Source organism: Temnothorax curvispinosus, unplaced genomic scaffold (assembly GCF_003070985.1).
Source record: "Temnothorax curvispinosus isolate PA1 unplaced genomic scaffold, ASM307098v1 QBEX01000209.1, whole genome shotgun sequence".
NCBI lineage: Eukaryota > Metazoa > Arthropoda > Insecta > Hymenoptera > Formicidae > Temnothorax > Temnothorax curvispinosus.
In genome coordinates, this window is record NW_020209989.1 from 69,103 (window position 1) to 86,631 (window position 17,529).

A 17,529-nucleotide genomic window follows, 5' to 3' on the forward strand; every position below is an offset into this window, starting at 1 on the left:
ACACGTGCGTATTGTTATGAAAGAACTTATATACCAACATGTTTCTAGAGTTTGAATATGAACAGAGGAAAATAGTTTACTCTGTACCATCTGTACCAATGGCTATGAGAAAAAGGAGCGGCTCCGGTGCCAAACGTCAACACAAATGCAAGCTAGTACCGATCTATGAGAGTTTCTTTAAGGGCGAAGACCTGACGCTAGCTCATCCAAATTTCTGGAATGAATTGTTCCTCATTAAACCTATGGTACGTATCCTGGGACTGTTTTTGCCATTTTCCGACTTATTGAAGATAAATATATTTATTTCATGCAATATATGTTGCAGGTACCTCACATCGAAAATGAAATTCTACATATGACATCGGAACAGCTAAATGCCAGCAAAGAAAATTTGAACGCATTGGTGTGCCACTGTGTTGACACGTTAGTCGATGAACATCCATTTAGAATAGTGTACGCGCTGCAAACTTTAGCAGCCGTCATCCAATCCATGTATAAAAAAGCCAACCAGGGAGACTATGGATTTAATTTGATAGATATTCTAGTAGGCTTCGATTCTGCGGAGCAAAGGATGACTACGTTAATGCAGCATTGTAATAATTTTTTAACAGGTAATATATAGGTAACAATTTAATAATGTGTGTGTATATATCTTTATTGTTTTTGGAACATTCACATCTCAAGCTTCTTATTTATTATAAATATATTTAAAAAAAATTAATAACAGTACTGAAAGAGCAGAATACATGTTTTTTAGGTGAATATCCGGATAGTTTGAAAGCTTTGTGCCTGAAATTGTTATTAATAATAGTTACCGGTATGGATAATATCAGCCAAAATACTTTACTGGAATATGTGATGTTAAACAGTGTTTTTGAATCGCTAATTCAAGTATGTTAGACATTTATAAATAGTAATTTTTTATTTTCATGAAAAATTCTAAATAAAATTCTGAATAAAGTTCGATCTTACGCGTATTAATAAATTGCTTATATTATTTTGTGTAGTTATTGAGAGATACAGCTGCTAGAAATCGTCACGGTCATGATGCAGTTTTACTGTTAACGCTTTTAGTCAACTATCGGAAATACGAAAGTGCAAATCCCTATATCGTCAAGTTATCAATTTTGGATGATGAATTAGCTCTCAATGGATATGGACAAGCTATATCGAGTTCATTGACGGAATTTTGCCGGCAATTTGCTCAACAAAGAGCGGGTATTGTGACTGCAATAATAGTATATTGTAGTAATATAACTGTTTAGATAATCAATATTTAACGTAAACATTCAGTGTAATAATAATGCGATATATTTTCAGAAATACAAGCATCTTGGCTGTCTTCATTAACTAGTATAGTTGGCAGCATGTTTGTCGGAGAGGAAGAAGCGAAAACCCAACAAGTTCGCGCAAATAATGCTTTACTTTTAGCTTTATACGAGGCTACACATTTAAATCGTAATTTTGTAACTACTTTGGCCTATACGCAAACTGATACTAGTGCACCTCCATCGCCGAATAATACCCTGGGCCCGAACGCGGTAGCTCCTGGTGCTTCACCACCTGACGTGATGGCTCAGCCGTTCAACTTACTAGCAACCTTCCTGCAGTATTGGTGAGAATATAATATAAATTAGTTAGTAGAATTAATATAAATTATTAGAAAATTATTAATAATTCGCTGCTTAAGAATTGTGAGATATCTGCATTTGCATTACAGTTCGATAGTTATGCAAGTAATTCGAACGGAGGCTATAATGAATAATGTGAAGCTGTGCTTCTTGATACTAAGCTGCATTGCGGAGGACCAATATGCAAACAGTTTAATGCACGATGCGAATCTGGCATTTAGAGTTCAGCTACATAGAGTACCTATGCATCATAGGAAATTGCAGGATAAGGCAGCGCCGGCTCAACCGCTTGCAGCTACTTTACTCGGTATCTTTTCAATATATGTTTTAGGAGTTCGTGTTTCTTATGTTCTCTCGAAATATAATAGAAACCAAATAAGGACAGAGTTCCACTAGTGTCGAAGAATTTGCAGCTTACAGCTTATAAAGTATTGCTTATCAAATGTAAATAGTTGTATAAATTTCGAGACGAGTTATAATAAATTAAAGAACGTTTTTTAAATGCTCGTTTTTCATTATGTTACTTAAAATGATTGTGATCTATATCGTTTTGTTATAGATCTGCTTGTCGAGTTCATAACATCACATATGATGAAGAAATTTCCGCTTGAGTTATATCATCAATGTATCGGCGTTTTACAAAGACTGCTGTGCTATCAGAAGAGGTGCCGTGTCAGGCTTGGTTATCAGTGGCGGGATCTTTGGACCGCGCTAATTAACTTACTTAAATTTTTAACAACGCACGAAAGTCATCTTATTAAAAAAATGAACATATTTCCTTTAGCTATTCAGGTAATGAGACGTTTGAGAAATTGCATTGTCATACGATCGAACAAGATAATACTTTGATTACTTTTGACAACAGGTGGTGAACGTTTTAAATTTCTTTATTACGTACGCTGATACATTCCTATCGTCACCCAATAGTTATGATGAATTATTTTACGAAATTATCCGTATGAGACTTATCTTCACCAATCTAAATGCCATGGGTAAGTAGCTGTTAATGATGTAAGAATTTTAGTGCTTTCAGCAAAATAATAAATAGTACGAGTAGCAAATATTTTATAACGAGTATATCTGGAAATGTTTTAGCACTCAGGTATTCGACTAGTGAAACGTACGAGTACAAAGAACACGCGCTCAAATTAACGAATTCTCTCGTCAACGTGAGGGATATAGTAAATCATTTTCCACCGAAGATAGCTGCGTGGCTGGCGAAGGAAAGCTTGTCGACACCAACGGAACAACAAATTCTAGCTATTATAATACAGAATTATGACAGTCTCGCTTTAAAACTGCAGGATAATCTGGATCAATACGAGAGATACTCGGAAAAGCCTAATCATACTGCGTTTTTTGAGGAAATGGTAATAAAATAAAATACATTAATTTATATATACTTGTTTCGTCTTATATCAAAATTCTGTAAGTGATATTTTAACCGTTTGTTATTTTCAGGTGACTGGAGTGATAGTGGATACACGGGCTTCGATAGATCTTAATACTTTAGATACGCAAACTATACTAGAAGAGCTTTCAAATATTTCATAATGTAAAAACGTATATATTGCAATATATTTTCAACATTGTGTGGTTATTGTATCTTTTCTTACGTATTCCCAGCCAGTTTTTCTTATAAATTAATCAAAAGTCAAATGTATATTCATGGAGATATGTTCGAAGATTGTTTATCATTCTTAATACTTTTTTGTTATTCTATATAATTCTTTAATTAAAATATTTCGTTAAAACAATTTCTAGAACATACCGTATGTGTATGAATAATATGAAGACTATCATATGAACAACAAGAAATCGATATTATTCATAAAAATGTACAGTTACACATTGTAAAGATATATAATGTGCATAAAAATACAACATTTATTGGTACTTTAATTTTATTTCTTAAATATATACTGTACACGTCCGTATCTTTTTCTAATTTTTAACATCTATATTATCAAAATAATCACTTATTTGATCCAATGATAATTCACGATAAGTTGAACTGTCCACCTCGTGGATTTCGAATAAAGGAACCGATTGGGTTGCCGCTTTGCCAATGACAATTATGTAAGGGTAGCCCAATGCACGTGCGAAGATCAGACGTTTGCCGATGGTGTGATGCGTGCGATCGTCCAATATCGCATCAATATCTCGTTTATAAAGTATCTCAGACAGCTGCTCGACATAGACAGATGTATCCTCTTCTTTACTTCCAGCCTACGGGTCCCAATTCAGTATATAATAAGGAATATTCTTTAATAGAGATAAAGTCATATTTAATCCTTTACTACCTTTGGTGGTATGATGCATACTGTATACGGTGCTAACTTTATAGGCCACCTAATTTCGTTATTCGTCGACAAGATTTCGGCAGCTAACGTAATGATACGACTTAATCCGAGACCGAAACAGCCCATTACCATAGGTTTCAATTTATTCTGCTCCACGTACATCGCTTTTAACGGCTGCGAATACTTTGTGTCTAACAAAAATGTATGCCCTACCTGCGATTACCGTTTACGCAATGTAGTACATCCTTTTTATAACATTAGCTATCAAGTATTTTTTTTCTTAGAAATTCCTATATTACCTCAGCAGCAATATGTTGATGCAGTTCATTTTTACATTCCGGACAACTCGTCGTTTCGGAAATACTCTGATTAATCGAGAAATTGCACGAGGGACACTGAAGTATCGTGTCTTCACCAATATCAGATATATAATGATATTCGTGTGACATCAGGCCTCCGATTGCTCCCACATCACCTATGCCTTTTTTAACATTTATCATTAAATCATTATCTAAGGCCTTTCCAATGTTACAACTATGCGTCTATGAATACGCAGATTCTAGTATATAATTAGAAATGTTAATTACTTTTTGTGTACTTTATACCAATCTGCCTAAAAATTTTATTATAAGACTCGCAGACTAAATCATACGTATGTCGTGCGTTGTCCAAGTTAGTATCGAACGTGTATAAATCTTTCATGATAAATTCTCGGCTACGTAGGAGACCAAGCCGTGGTTTCATTTCGTCTCGCCATTTACTCGAAATTTGATATAACTTCAACGGTAATGATTTAGTAGAGAGCTGTCCTACGGATGACACCAAATCACAGATTGTTTCTTCGTATGTCTATAACAAAACAAGTTTATCCAAAAGCACACTTCTATATTAATAAAATTAGCATTTATATATTTTCAGTCGAAATAGAAGATATATAAACATATTACACATTTTTAGTCAAAAGATTTATCTTATTAGTTTAGAAAAAATTCTTGTTAATTGAAATGTGTCATTGGCTTTTCTATTCCAGAAATAAATTTTTCAATTTCTCTTCCGAGAAACTCGGACCCAAAATTTTATCTAAAATAAAACTTAATAGGAAAATACAGTATATATATTTCTTACTTACTGGGCTCAATATATACATCTTCTTGTGTCTATCTGTAACTGTAAACAACTCGGTTTTATTGGAGTCTAATCTGTCGGTTTTCTTCCACAGGGCAGCGGGAGTCAACGCTGGAAGTAGTATTTTTTCCGCGCCGATATTTGCCATTTCTTTGTCGACCAGTTCGATTAACTTATTTAAAATTCGCACTCCTAACGGCAGTAGGGCGTACATGCCAATGCTAACTGGTTTAATAATTCCATAATTGATCATTAACTGAAACAATTAAAAAGATTAAAGATGAAGCCTTATTCAAGTCGAAGGAAAATCAGTTGTTTAATTCGGGAATTTTTATGGAACATATAAAAATTAAATGAATATTCGAACCTAGACATAATTTGTTCAAAGGAACTATTAGTTTTTAATTGTAAATTTAGGAAACACATCGTCTTAACATTACAATTTCTAAACATTATTACATCAAGCAAGTGATTTTCAACGATTAAAAAGCACAGTGCAATAAACACTTTGCCCAAAGAATTCATTTATCTATTTGAAAGTATTCTCAAAATATTTTTAATTAATGTTTTAAGAAAGTACCTTGCACACACCTTATGACCTTTCGATGCAATTTCTGTCTTTTCTACGCTATCGAGCGATCCGCTCGTTGCCAGGGGTTGAAATATCCTCGACATCCGAGTCAGATTAATAATTTTCGTTTTACTTGCCATTTCTGAGGATGTTTACACAACAATTGACAACGATGCACGTGCGGGGAAACCGGCCAATCACGTGGAACGTTCGCCGACGAGTGCGCTCGATCATAGAGCGGCGCAAATCAGTAATCAGCTGTTTTTAAATCGCAGCGCCGTCTGCAAACATCTTCCATAAATCATAAAGTAAAGAGAACATTACATTTAAATTCATTTTAATTGCAATTTACAATTGCATGATATGCACTTGTAATTGATGATATAACCTATGATAGGACCAATTCCTTTTAGTGACACAAGTCGACACAAACATCATTCTATCCTTCTTGGCATTCAATGAATAACAAAGACAGAACGATACTTGTGTCGACTTGTGTCACTATAAAAGGAATTGGCCTATAATTAGTAATTTTCATCCGAAAGAACACGAACAAAAACAAACAAACCCATCGAACGCGCGATTGGCCGATCATGCGCAAATACTGTGAACATGCCTTTAACGTCCGCCCCTCCTCCCTGCTCCGTTCGAGCGGTCGCGCGCTCGCGCGCATTGACCGGCGTTATCTCGCGCCGCGCGCTCCGCTCCACCGCTCCACCGCCAACTTCGCTCCGTTCGCGCAGCGGCGCAGGCGAAGGCAATCCCGTATCCCGTCGCTCGTATCGGCTCGGTTCGGTCCGGTCAATTAGTCGCTCCCGTCGCGGGCCGCCGTCGCGTCGTCGTTCCCGTCGGTCAGTGGTCAGTCCAGTCTGTCGGACTGTCAGTCGCGAGACTCGCGAGTCGCGCCGCCGGTGCAGTGGCCGCGAGAACGGGTGCGCGCGTGTGTTTTGGGATATCCTCGTCGCGCGGATGCGCTCGCCTTCCTCTCTGCCACCGCCTGCTCTCCCGGCGCCCGCCAGTCGTCGTCGTCGCCGTCGCCGTCACCGCTGTCACCGTCACCGTCCCCGCAGCACGTCGCAGCTCCCGTCGCCGTCGCGCGCCGCGAGAGGCACACGATGTCGAGCGACGAGCCGTTTCACAGCCTGTTCACCGCCACGGACAGCATCGACGGCATCTGGCCCTTCCTGCAGAGCGTGAGTCTCAACCCGTCCGTTCGTATCCGTTTACACTCTCCTTCGCGCTACCCTCCTCCTTTTTCACCTTTTTCCCCTCTCCTTCCCGTCCTTCTCCGCTGTCGTCGCTTCCCGTCGGCGGCGGTCCCCGGAGTCCCCCGTTTAACTCGTTTTTTTTTCTTTCTTTTTTTCTTTCTTTCCCACGTCTCCTCTTTCCACGTTCTCGAATCTTCGAACGGGCGGCGTCTCGGCAATGCCAGCTGACCGCGTAATTGGAATCCCGAATTTTTGCGTCGTCCTTGATCTTTTCGATTCCTTCGATCGTGTGACGGAGAAACCGGAGTCGCGTTCCAGAAAGCAGCGGCGCGACACGCCGAATGATGTCACGGTTAATTGCGCGTTCTCCGTTTCGCGGTGATTCTCCCCTTGACGTTTATTACTGTCAAAATGTACGAGATCGTGTCGTCCTTCCTCTCGAGATAATTTTCCGCATGCGCTCGTTCGTACTTGTATCTCGATGATCGAGATCACGCGCGTGATGCGGAGAGATAACGCCGCATCGGGACACTTTTACAAGGCCTTGTCTCTTCTTGCCGCAGGCTCCACGTTGTGCTTTCTCGATTGAAATAAAACGCCGCTAAATTCGGAGAGAACGAAGAAAAGACACGAAGAGAGGCGAGTTACGAGGATTGGAAAGAACCCGCGGACGTCGCGCGTCTCTCGACGACTGAAAGACAAGAGTAGAAGTTTAAAAGGCAGGAAGGAGACACGGAAGGAGCCGATTTAAAAACCGGACCTGCCGCAATTTTTTCCAGCTTTTACGATGCTCGAGAAAGGGAAACCGTCGCGCGCACGTAAAAATGCGCGTGAATATAGCGCGGATGACGAGCGTGAAAATTATACGGTTCACGCTATATGGAAACGTACGCGTGTTTGCGTGGACTTAAAATGGAAATTTATGTGCGGTCAATCATGAAAATCCACTCCTTTCCGTTCCGTATCACGTCATTTCCATTTTAAAGTCATTACGAGCGCCATACGCGATAGTCTCGTTATAAATTCGTATGTGCATTTCAATTAAGCGAGTACATTCCTCGCGTGTGTCATTCACGCGTAATTCTGCATATTTTCTGCGCATCGCTCCACTATCAGTTGCTACATCCTCGCGTTCCAGATTCCTGTGGCCGGCGATTTACATTCGCCGCTCCGGCAACTTTCGTTTTCGACGGCGCGCCACGCGCTGTTTACGCCGAGCTCTGAACGCCGAGATCTATTCCGCAGAAGAGGCGCAGATCCCTTATCTTATCGCTGCGCCGCCGGTGTCGCGTGCGCGACGAGACGCGTATCAGACGGGAGCAGACGGGAGGCAAGAATGGAATTCAATACCGGCTACTGGCTCCGGCGATGCCGCGACCCTCTTATCGTCCTGGACGAAGAGGCGGCGGCGTCGGCGTCGGCGGCGAAAAATCGCCGATTATATTGGCGCTCTATTTTCGTCGTCGTATTCGTTCAAGGGCGTCCCGTTGCCGAGATACGTGGCCCCCCCCTCCCCCTCCACGAAAACGCAACGCGTTATACACGTAATTCGGTCTCCAGAATCTCGCTGGATATTTTTAAACGGTTATCGCGTGTCCCGCTTTCGAATTTCTTCATTCCTCTCGTTGTAAGGAGATTACCGTCCACTTAAGGCCATTGCACGTAACAAAGTTTTAGTTTTAATCGTAAAGCCGTAAGAAAATAGACCAATCACACTTGATTATTCTTCAAGCGCGAGGAGAATAATCGACTGTGATTCGTCTATTTTATTACAACCTTACGATTATGACTAAAACTTTGTTACGTGCAATGGCCTTTACTTGTTCAAGTAAATAAATCGCTAAATTGATAGAGAAAGGGGTCGGGGGATAGGGAGAGGGAGAAACATGTGTTACGCTTCTTTTTACGCGCGGCTCTGTTAAGAGCTGTAAAAAGATACTTTGTGTGTGAGAGAGATAGGGCCGATATCACAGTCTCCGATTAACGTGATCCTCCGATTAAACTCACTCTGCATCTCTTTCTAAGCTGTTTCCCTAGAAAGAGACGAAGAGTGAGTTTAATCGGAGGATCACGTTAATCGGAGACTGTGATATCGGCCCATAAGATAACACATTGAAGTTTTTTCATTTAAAGATTAGGTTTAGCGATATCAGTTTCATTCGCTCTGGAGTACTTAAAGAATATTAATGTGTTTCGTATGAATGTACTGTTGCAGATCGATTGGAGGGATCCATGGCTAGCCGCGCTATTGACTTTTCACGTTGCCATCACGATGACCGCGTTAATGACAAGGAACCACGCGAATTTTCAGATAATCCTGTTCCTCGTGCTCCGTAAGAATCTGCTGATAATTACCACGGATTTCGCCCAGTTTTTCCGTAACCGTTACCACGAGCTGTCTCTGTTTCAGTGCTCCTGGTTTATTTCTCTGAAAGTATTAACGAGGTTGCGGCGACCAACTGGATGTACGTATTAAACTGCGACCGCGGCGTATCAAAGCGGCTCCCCTTCTCCGAGCTTTTGCGGTTCGTTTTCATATAATCCCCTTTAACAACTTTCGCAGGGTATTCTCTAGACAGCAGTACTTCGATTCGCAAGGCCTGTTCATATCCGTCGTTTTCTCCGTTCCCATTTTAATAAACTGCATGATCATGGTGGTAAGTATATAGCAACTTCCGAGAGCAACCCGGCTTCGAACGCGCGTTGATCGTCGTTGACCTTTCAGGCCAGTTGGCTTTATCAATCCAGTCAATTAATGACGAGCCTGAAGCGGGCTCAGCTGCGGCAGCAGGCCAAAAATCGTCAGTCGAACGGGGAGACGACGAACGAGAGAACGGCCGCTCGACCGAAGCACGAATGAAGATCCGGAGATCTAGTCATGACACGCGGTAGAACGAGAAGATGTTACGTGCTATTTAAGGACAAGAGAGAATCGCTAGAATTATACTTATGTCGACTTACAGATAGATTTTATAGAGCGCTGTGTACACTTGGCCATCGATTCGACAAGCGTTCCGACCTTTATCGCGAAACGCCGATTAGACTAGTTTGATATTTCACGCTGAGACCTGCGCGACGGAAAAAGGGGAGGGGAAAAAATACATACAACAATATATTAGCGCAGTCGGAACGATAACGCACGTCGGAGTTGCCTAGTCAAACAACTCTCCGTTTAGAACGTACCTCCCGACATCGCGCGCCGTTTTACACACAACGATTTTACGAAATTAAACCACTTGATGCGCAAAACGCAAACTGGATTGATGAGAGATAATCGGCCGGGCTACGAACAATAACTACGCAGGAGGAGTAACATGCGACAAGCCACGGTTTGTCCTTGTCTTAACATTAAAGGCCGACTTCGACCAAATTGTAGTCATATCCATAATTACATTGTTAACTTAATCGGCGGTTATTTGCCAACACAGCAAAAATGTTCAATTGTATTCGTCGTCTTCAATATTTAATCTCTGCGTTGAGCGTGGATAATGATTATAAAAAAAAATTAATGATTCCATTCACGTTGAGTTGCATAGGCGCTTGATATGTTAATTGCCGAACGAATTAATTGAAGTTTGGTCGAGGTCGTCCGACGGGGAACATTCCGCTAGTTTATTTACGTTGTTTTGATATTCAAATACTGGTCGTGAGAATCAAAGTGTTCTTAATGTGTAATTAACGTACTTATTACATGAAATAGCGCAGACACGTCACTTTCATCGTAACAGCTCCGCTGTAAAGAGATATAACACATTAATTAAGGACCCTAATACACACCTGTATATTTGTGTGTGTATGCGCGCGCGCGCGTGTGTGTGTGTGTGTGTGTGTGTATGCTGTGCGTATACAAGCATGTGTGAGCGAATTTTGCGTGAGTCTTGCAAATGTGGCCTTCCGCGAATCGTGCTTCGCGATTTTGAGGAAGGAATGCTAGATGTTCCCCCCTGGGGTGTGGTGTGTCGCGTCATTCCCTGAATTGTATATTGATGTAAAATCAAAGCGCATTACCTTGCCGCCTTTATATTTAATATTACGCGCGTTTAATCGTTTTAAGATAATAAAGAGTATTTGTTCATACAAACGCACGCGTCCCCGCCCGCTCCTCTGCCGTTTTTCCCGCTCGTCCCGCGACGCTGACTCAGCGAATTGCAAATCTCATTAAATGCATACTTGCGTGCGTACGGATTCGTTTTTTGTATGTTTTCCTGCGCATCATTAAAAATGATCCGTGCGACACGTTCTCGGATTTGCTGTCGCTATACCGAGCATCATGGCTTAAGTCAGTAAATCAAAAACGCCCACGTATTTTTAATTATAATTATGTTTTATATGTATATATAGATATATCTTTAATTTTAAAATTATTTTTTAAAGCCCACCTTACACGATCTGAGGATAGAAATCTGACGTGTCTCTAACTTTTATATCGCATGCTTTAAATACGAGAATGTATTTTAATATATTATTATTTAAATATATGTATAATGTGATATATATTAATACACACACGTAGTTTAACATATATATTTTATCTAAGTACGTGTTCTGACCTCGATTCTTTTTCATACTACACCGCACATGAATAAAATATTCTCCTGCATATTCTGCTGATGTGAATTATAAATCGTCTAAAGTGGGCTTATGCTACTTTATTAATATTAATATTATTGATTGTGTATTATCGAACGGAATCAGAATTCTTTACCCACCGAAAAGATTCGCAAACGTGGCTACGTAGTTCGATCCTGGAGGCGTTTAGATAAAAAAATGGCCGCGCTCAGGTTTATGTATTTTCGGCACCGGCAGCAAAGCAAACTGCAAGATTCCGCGAGCTATTCGTTGAATGACAGATTGTTAAAGATGTTTTTTAACAAAAGTACGTGAGGGAGATTCGACTTAAATTGCTTGACGCCGATGCGGTGACGGGTATCGAGTATGTTTCGACGATGTTGTTCGTTCGCGTCGACGGCACGACCGGTCGCGACGGATTTAATCGCGCGATACGTCTCGAGAGGCGACGTGCCGAGACGATGCGTGTCGAAGGAACTCGAGAGAGGCTTCGAGGCAGCCTCCTGCAAACCGAGGGTTTTGCCGGAAGGGACGAAGGCCGACGATGGAATTTACGCGCTGAAACCGCGACCTAACCTAAGCCCGAGCGAAATGAACGCGACTCCGTCCGCTTGCGAGGACTATCTTGATGAACGTGAAATAGAGCTGCCGCATCCTCTGGACGTGTGCACCGAAGACCTGTCGGACATCGGTGCGCCCCTCACTCCGACCTTCACCTTTGCCAAGTACGCGAACAAGTCCCGCACGATTCAGGAGCTGGTGAAACTCGGAGTCGCTCTGTACAAGTTCGAGGCGCAGGAGGGGATGGTGCAGTACATCCTGAACCTCGACTTCGAGCGGGACGTGATGCCGTACATAAGGTTCCTGCACGACTGCGGAGTACCCGCCGATTACCTGGGCGAGTTCATCACCAAGAATCCCAATATCTTCAAGGAGGACATGGACGATCTGCACACGAGGATAAGATACCTAAGGGCGCACAATTACAGCAAGTCGATGATACAGACCATAATCTGCAAGAATCCCAACTGGCTTTTGTACAGCACGAAGGATATAGACAACAGGCTCGGCTATTTCCAGAGCAACTTCAAGCTTCGCGGCAAGGAGGTGAGATTCCTGACGGTCAAAGGGCCCAAGGTGGTGACGTACAGGATGGTGCATCTGCTGGAAAACACGTTCAGCATCAAGGAGGAGATGGGCTTCGGTCAGACGCAAGTGAAGAGACTGCTTCTCAGGCTGCCCAAGATATGGACCAAGAGTAAGCGCACGCACGCGCATGGCAACGATTAATTTTAGGATTTGCGAAGACGAATGTGCTTGACGTCTATTAAATTGTGCTTTCAGATCGCGAGAAATTGCTAAGTACATTCGAATACGCTCATAACGAGATGCAGCTGCAACATGACTTTATCGTGCAGACGCCGCACGTTCTGCTTTGCAGGAAAACCAGACTCGAGCAGAGGCATTTGTTCCTGGTGGAATTGAAAAAGGCACAGTACGATCCTTCTAAACCAATGTACGTTTCACCACGAGCCTTAATTAGCGGTACAGACGTGGACTTCTGTAGAGACGTCGCACAGACGTCCACCGACGTTTACAATGCGTTTCTCAAAACGTTTTAATTATAATGCAGATGTAAATAAATGTTGATAGAATATTTTTCGTTTTCCGAATTATTTCTAGTAGCGGTATTCCCGTTTCCGTGAGATTTCAATAGGCTTTCGTGTATTTTGCTGATTTTTATGTACATCACGTATAAATAAGTTTTTTCTTTACATCGCATTCGTTGAAACCACAATTATCCTCTATTAAATAAAAAAAGAAGTAAAACATATACGTCGCTTCATATTAATAATAAGTTATGTATAATTTGTTTTTTTTTTTACATCGCACGAAGGCGATACTGTAAAGTATTCCCAATTGCACTTGTAACAAAAGTATCGCAAAATTAATACATTTGCGATACTTTTAATATAAATGCAAGATGAAAATAGTCGTACCCAAATACGCGATAAAGGTCCATTTCGTAAAAATTCGATCTCCAATGGAAAATGGAGTATTTCTAATAATGCTTTTTCTTAATCAATCGTAACTTAATTATTCGCCTAAGGCCGTGTCGCATCAATTAACACTAATCCCAATCCATTTTCAGCACCTTGTTTAACAAGGATCTATGGAGATAAAACGGACGATTTTAACGCAAACAAATATTGGCGAGAGAGAGAGAGGGACAGAGTTAGGATCAGTGGTGATCATTGCTGCCGGGCCCAAAGTGTTTAATTGTACTTCCCTAACTCTATCTTCCTCTGTATCGCGCGCACCGAATGATAGAGCAGCGAATCGATCAGACCGGCCACGGTGAACACGCCGCCGATGATCGCGCAAGTGTTGGTCGCGAAGTGGCCGAACGACTTCGCTTTCTCCGTGTACTTGACCATGAGCGGGCTCAGCTCGTAGCTGAAGAATATACCGGGCATCCCGGACTCGCCGGTGAGCAGGGATACCCGCTTCGAGTGCCGCGTCACGGAGAACTGATTTGTGAGGAGGGTCGAACCGTCCGCGCGGACGTACGTCGTCGGGACGATCTTGATGTAATGATAAAACATCATAGCGCCTGAAAGCAGAAAACAGCATCGTATATATCGATAGAAGAACCTGGATACGCTTGATTCGGATTTTAAACGTATCTCTTCAACATGTAATTAAATGTACGTGGATAAAGTACGAGAGGGATTTGCAAGAGGATTCGCTCGCGGATTTAAATCCCTAATTTTCGTAATGAAGAAGTTTTAAAAGTTCTCGAATTCATCGACAAAAGCGAGTCTCAATTATACGCTGATTTTCCATGTTTTACGAAAATAAAATTTCGTAAAACATGGTTTGGTAAAATTTGAAGTTTCTCAATTTCTCTCCGAGAAAATTCCATCTGTCTTATAAGTTTCTTTCAAAAACACAATTCGTACATAGCGACGCGCAATTGAAATCTCCCGCCACGAATGACGAAATGCAGACGAAACGGAAATAGCAGACGGCGCGGCCGTCTTCTCGCTCACGTTGCGGAACTATCATGGCGCCTTCCCGATAATGTGATACGAGAGCAATGCGTTGAAAAGTTCCGGGCGATTTCACAGGATCGCGACCAAGTTCCAAAATTGAAAAGTAGGAGTTAAATCACCCCCGATCGCCCGCTCGCGCCGCAGGATTACGTAACGGACACTTTAACAGTAAGTGCGCGCACGATCAGTCTCATATGTGTGTGTGTGTCACTAAACTCCATAAAAACGTTTACATTTCTATTAAAAATTTGGAGAATTTTTCTATTTGTCATTAATGGAAGGCTCAAAGCTTTTCAAGAGAGGTGAACTCAGTTCCTCTCGCCAGAATGGAGAGGTTGTGATTTAAGATCAGAAATTAAAAAAAAAATAGTTTGCGGGAACAAACACTGGAACTCCAACTGTTTTGCAGGCTGCAAGATGCCGGTGGTACCTGGAGGAGCTTACCAGCAAGGACCGACTTGCTTTGATAGAATGAAATTGGGCTTCACAATCGGATTTTGCGTGGGAATGGCCTCTGGTGCGCTCTTCGGAGGATTTTCCGCCCTTAGGTATTTTACGCGTGCATAGAAAAGACCTACACATGCGTTGGACAACTTGAATATGTGTGATTACAAGATTTTTTATCGCCAGGTACGGACTGAGAGGAAGGGAATTATTAAACAGCGTTGGCAAGGTGATGCTTCAAGGCGGTGGCACATTCGGCACGTTCATGGCCATCGGAACAGGGATACGATGCTAGCGCATGGGCGGAGCTACGTCACGGAGTATCTCGCAGCCTATCTTTTTCGTTGCAACCGTTGTACAATTGTAAGCGCGAGTCACTAAGTCTTTAATAAAAATAGCGTTAAGGAGCATGAACGTACCTTCCATGGCGACTACGGTCGTGTCATCCATAGGATTTGTTTTCCCCGAGATGTTGAGCCCGAAACTCAAGTGTCTAATCTTGTGCGTCATATTGAAGTGGGACGAAGTGTAAGGTTGAACGTCGTGCACTGTGGCGTCAAAGAATGAGCTTGTGAGAGCATAGTACAGGGAATATTATTAGGAAAAAAAAAAAAAAACAAACAAACTGCAACTCGTTAGTTTACCATGAACGTGATTAACCGAGAAACTGGCGCCTGGCGCGATGTGAAAACTACCGCCGACTCTATTCACTTCCATATAACCGAAGATCTGACAGCCTTGCGTGAAGGCATGCTTGAGTTTCTCCATGGACTTGTCATTCTGACACTGTTTAACGTCAGCCGGATCCGGCGGGGCCCACTTCTTGCGTCTATAGGCCTCCCACACGTCCTCGCAGGTGTTGCAACATCTGCGGACGAAAGAAAATTTTTGTAAATGTGTTCAAATAAATTTCACGTACTTAACAAGTAGGAAGCACTGTGAAGTGTTTACTTCATAGTGTCCGTGGCCGCTCCGTAGCAATCTCCACAGGTCTCCTCTGTGGTCGTACCGATTTCTACTGCCTGTAAAAATATTGCCAATAGTAACTAATTTGCAAACGGACGTTTCAGTCAGAAGATATTTGTGGAAAGCCTGCGTTACCTTCTCCGTAGTTTTACTGACAGCCTTTGCATCTGTAATATCTACAATAAAGCATTTTTTTTACATGACGTTTCTAGCTGATGTTGCGTATATCGAAAGGGACATTGCGCTTACTTGTTCTTTGTGGATCCTCTATAGGTTTGCCGTCCAGGTCTAACCGTCTTTTAAAAATATTGTGCTCTATGTGCAAATGTTGCTCACCCGTCGTGTCCATGGCGTCTATCGATAAAACTGCAAAATACTGAAATGACAGACTACATCGCCTCTCTCTTCGCCTACGTATGGATACAAGTTGTACTTACGATCGCAAGATATAGCTGGGACTATTATATCCAAGTTGATTCTCAGTTTAGAACCCCTGGATGTATCTACAAATAATTCCTCGCTCATAGTTGGTGTAAGATAATAGTTTACTTCTGACAAAAACAGTATGCCCATGATGATTGTACTAATGATTGTAACTGAAAAGGCATTATTTTGTCATTTGCACTGGTGTAACGTGAGATCGGCGATTCTTATCAATCGTAACGAGGTTCGAGTACGTCAAGCTGCGCTTTATTTACTACTGACCAAGTGTAAACAACAATATTTGTCACAATTGTCACAAACGCTAAGAGACACATGGTAAAACAAAACGAGATAACTAGGAACATTTATACGAGCATCGAGTATCGCAGGACGCAAATTAAAGCGTTGCATTGCAACCCATTGAAATGTTTCAGTCAACAAAGTATTTAACAATTTTAAATGGCATGTTAACAGGAGAGAATTCTACAAGGTTAATCGCTCGCCGGTGTCGCGTCACCTCGCACCGGATTAACGCTAATTGGCGCGGCTGAACGTAAACGACTCGTCGACGGTCCTCGTGGGCGATTCTCCGGGTCTCGCTCGCGCCGGCGACGGACGGTACACTGTGTTTACCGATGGCGCCGCTGAAGGTCCTCACGAGGATATCGGCCTCCTCGCGCACCTTCGGGTGCACGTCCAGCTGCCGTAGCATCTGCATCTTCCCGACGGCGGCGTGGGGACGGTACGCGGCGTTCGCTCCACACGACGGCCCGATATTTTCCCGTACGACACGTACGTGTCATGACAAGCCACCCAGCACCCTGCCACCTTGAAACGTGGCAGACAGCAGGCTACCATTGGCCGAGCGGCCGGTAGGCCCCCGTCCGCTCCGTTCTCGCACGCCGTCCGGTTACTCCGGCTACACCCACAAACGAGACGGACGTATATCCACACCCGTCGGACGGAAAGAGAAGAGGAACCTGAGCGCGAATGGTGCAAGCAAACCGGCCTCGTAATCTCAAAACCGCTATTTCCGCGCTGGGAAAAATTCTCCAACCTCTCGCGATTCTTCTCCATTTATTTTATTTTTTATTTCGGCCGCAAGCAATTCGTTTTATTTCTTTAATGTCACTCATTGGCGCAAATTAGTAAATTTTATAATAAAATTTCTAAATTTAGACTTTATAAGCAAAGAACCGAGAGGACATTTTTATTTTTAGTTATAAATTCTTC

At 42.2% G+C, this 17,529-nt stretch overlaps 6 protein-coding genes across 10 annotated transcripts; 4 read left to right on the forward strand and 2 right to left on the reverse strand.

The window, feature by feature from the left end:
* The first annotated feature begins 32 nt into the window (after positions 1–32).
* LOC112464543 (UPF0668 protein C10orf76 homolog) lies at positions 33–3,231 on the forward strand. Its single transcript, XM_025031627.1, has 10 exons — positions 33–245; positions 326–611; positions 758–891; positions 1,008–1,218; positions 1,321–1,615; positions 1,721–1,938; positions 2,191–2,423; positions 2,497–2,623; positions 2,727–3,001; positions 3,093–3,231. The coding sequence occupies exons 1-10, from the start codon at positions 39–41 to the stop codon at positions 3,183–3,185; spliced, it is 2,079 nt and encodes a 692-aa protein (XP_024887395.1). The 5' UTR covers positions 33–38; the 3' UTR covers positions 3,186–3,231.
* Positions 3,232–3,533: 302 nt separating this feature from the next.
* LOC112464606 (probable proline--tRNA ligase, mitochondrial) lies at positions 3,534–6,291 on the reverse strand. The gene is made up of 7 exons (XM_025031753.1): positions 6,199–6,291; positions 5,651–5,911; positions 5,064–5,315; positions 4,522–4,783; positions 4,234–4,415; positions 3,935–4,147; positions 3,534–3,860 (listed from the first exon to the last, which is right to left on the reverse strand). Exons 2-7 carry the CDS (start codon positions 5,768–5,770, stop codon positions 3,576–3,578), a joined length of 1,314 nt encoding a protein of 437 aa, XP_024887521.1. The 5' UTR covers positions 5,771–5,911; positions 6,199–6,291; the 3' UTR covers positions 3,534–3,575.
* Positions 6,292–6,402: 111 nt separating this feature from the next.
* Positions 6,403–11,338, forward strand: LOC112465443 (transmembrane protein 18). The gene is made up of 5 exons (XM_025033024.1): positions 6,403–6,823; positions 9,054–9,171; positions 9,249–9,303; positions 9,402–9,495; positions 9,564–11,338. The coding sequence occupies exons 1-5, from the start codon at positions 6,746–6,748 to the stop codon at positions 9,696–9,698; spliced, it is 480 nt and encodes a 159-aa protein (XP_024888792.1). The 5' UTR covers positions 6,403–6,745; the 3' UTR covers positions 9,699–11,338.
* Positions 11,339–11,443: 105 nt separating this feature from the next.
* Positions 11,444–13,064, forward strand: LOC112465235 (transcription termination factor 3, mitochondrial). Its single transcript, XM_025032739.1, has 2 exons — positions 11,444–12,665; positions 12,752–13,064. Exons 1-2 carry the CDS (start codon positions 11,774–11,776, stop codon positions 13,027–13,029), a joined length of 1,170 nt encoding a protein of 389 aa, XP_024888507.1. The 5' UTR covers positions 11,444–11,773; the 3' UTR covers positions 13,030–13,064.
* A 46-nt stretch (positions 13,065–13,110) lies between these two features.
* On the reverse strand, positions 13,111–17,474 carry LOC112465311 (endoplasmic reticulum-Golgi intermediate compartment protein 3). Of its 2 annotated transcripts, none has more exons than XM_025032921.1 (8): positions 16,930–17,474; positions 16,311–16,376; positions 16,123–16,239; positions 16,009–16,049; positions 15,859–15,929; positions 15,552–15,775; positions 15,327–15,455; positions 13,111–14,021 (listed from the first exon to the last, which is right to left on the reverse strand). In XM_025032921.1, exons 1-8 carry the CDS (start codon positions 17,012–17,014, stop codon positions 13,684–13,686), a joined length of 1,071 nt encoding a protein of 356 aa, XP_024888689.1. In that variant the 5' UTR covers positions 17,015–17,474; the 3' UTR covers positions 13,111–13,683. The 2 variants fall into 2 exon arrangements, with proteins under 2 accessions (XP_024888689.1, XP_024888615.1); XM_025032847.1 differs by having other exon boundaries at positions 16,311–16,469.
* LOC112465520 (reactive oxygen species modulator 1) lies at positions 14,389–16,914 on the forward strand. Of its 4 annotated transcripts, XR_003042043.1 has the most exons (4): positions 14,389–14,566; positions 14,873–15,011; positions 15,094–15,270; positions 16,771–16,914. XR_003042043.1 is itself a non-coding variant. In XM_025033125.1 (3 exons), the coding sequence occupies exons 1-3, from the start codon at positions 14,404–14,406 to the stop codon at positions 15,200–15,202; spliced, it is 411 nt and encodes a 136-aa protein (XP_024888893.1). In that variant the 5' UTR covers positions 14,389–14,403; the 3' UTR covers positions 15,203–15,317. The 4 variants fall into 4 exon arrangements, 3 of the variants coding, with proteins under 3 accessions (XP_024888893.1, XP_024889006.1, XP_024889085.1); XM_025033125.1 differs by lacking the exon at positions 16,771–16,914 and having other exon boundaries at positions 15,094–15,317; XM_025033238.1 differs by lacking the exon at positions 16,771–16,914 and having other exon boundaries at positions 14,473–14,631; positions 15,094–15,202.
* Positions 17,475–17,529: the final 55 nt, after the last annotated feature.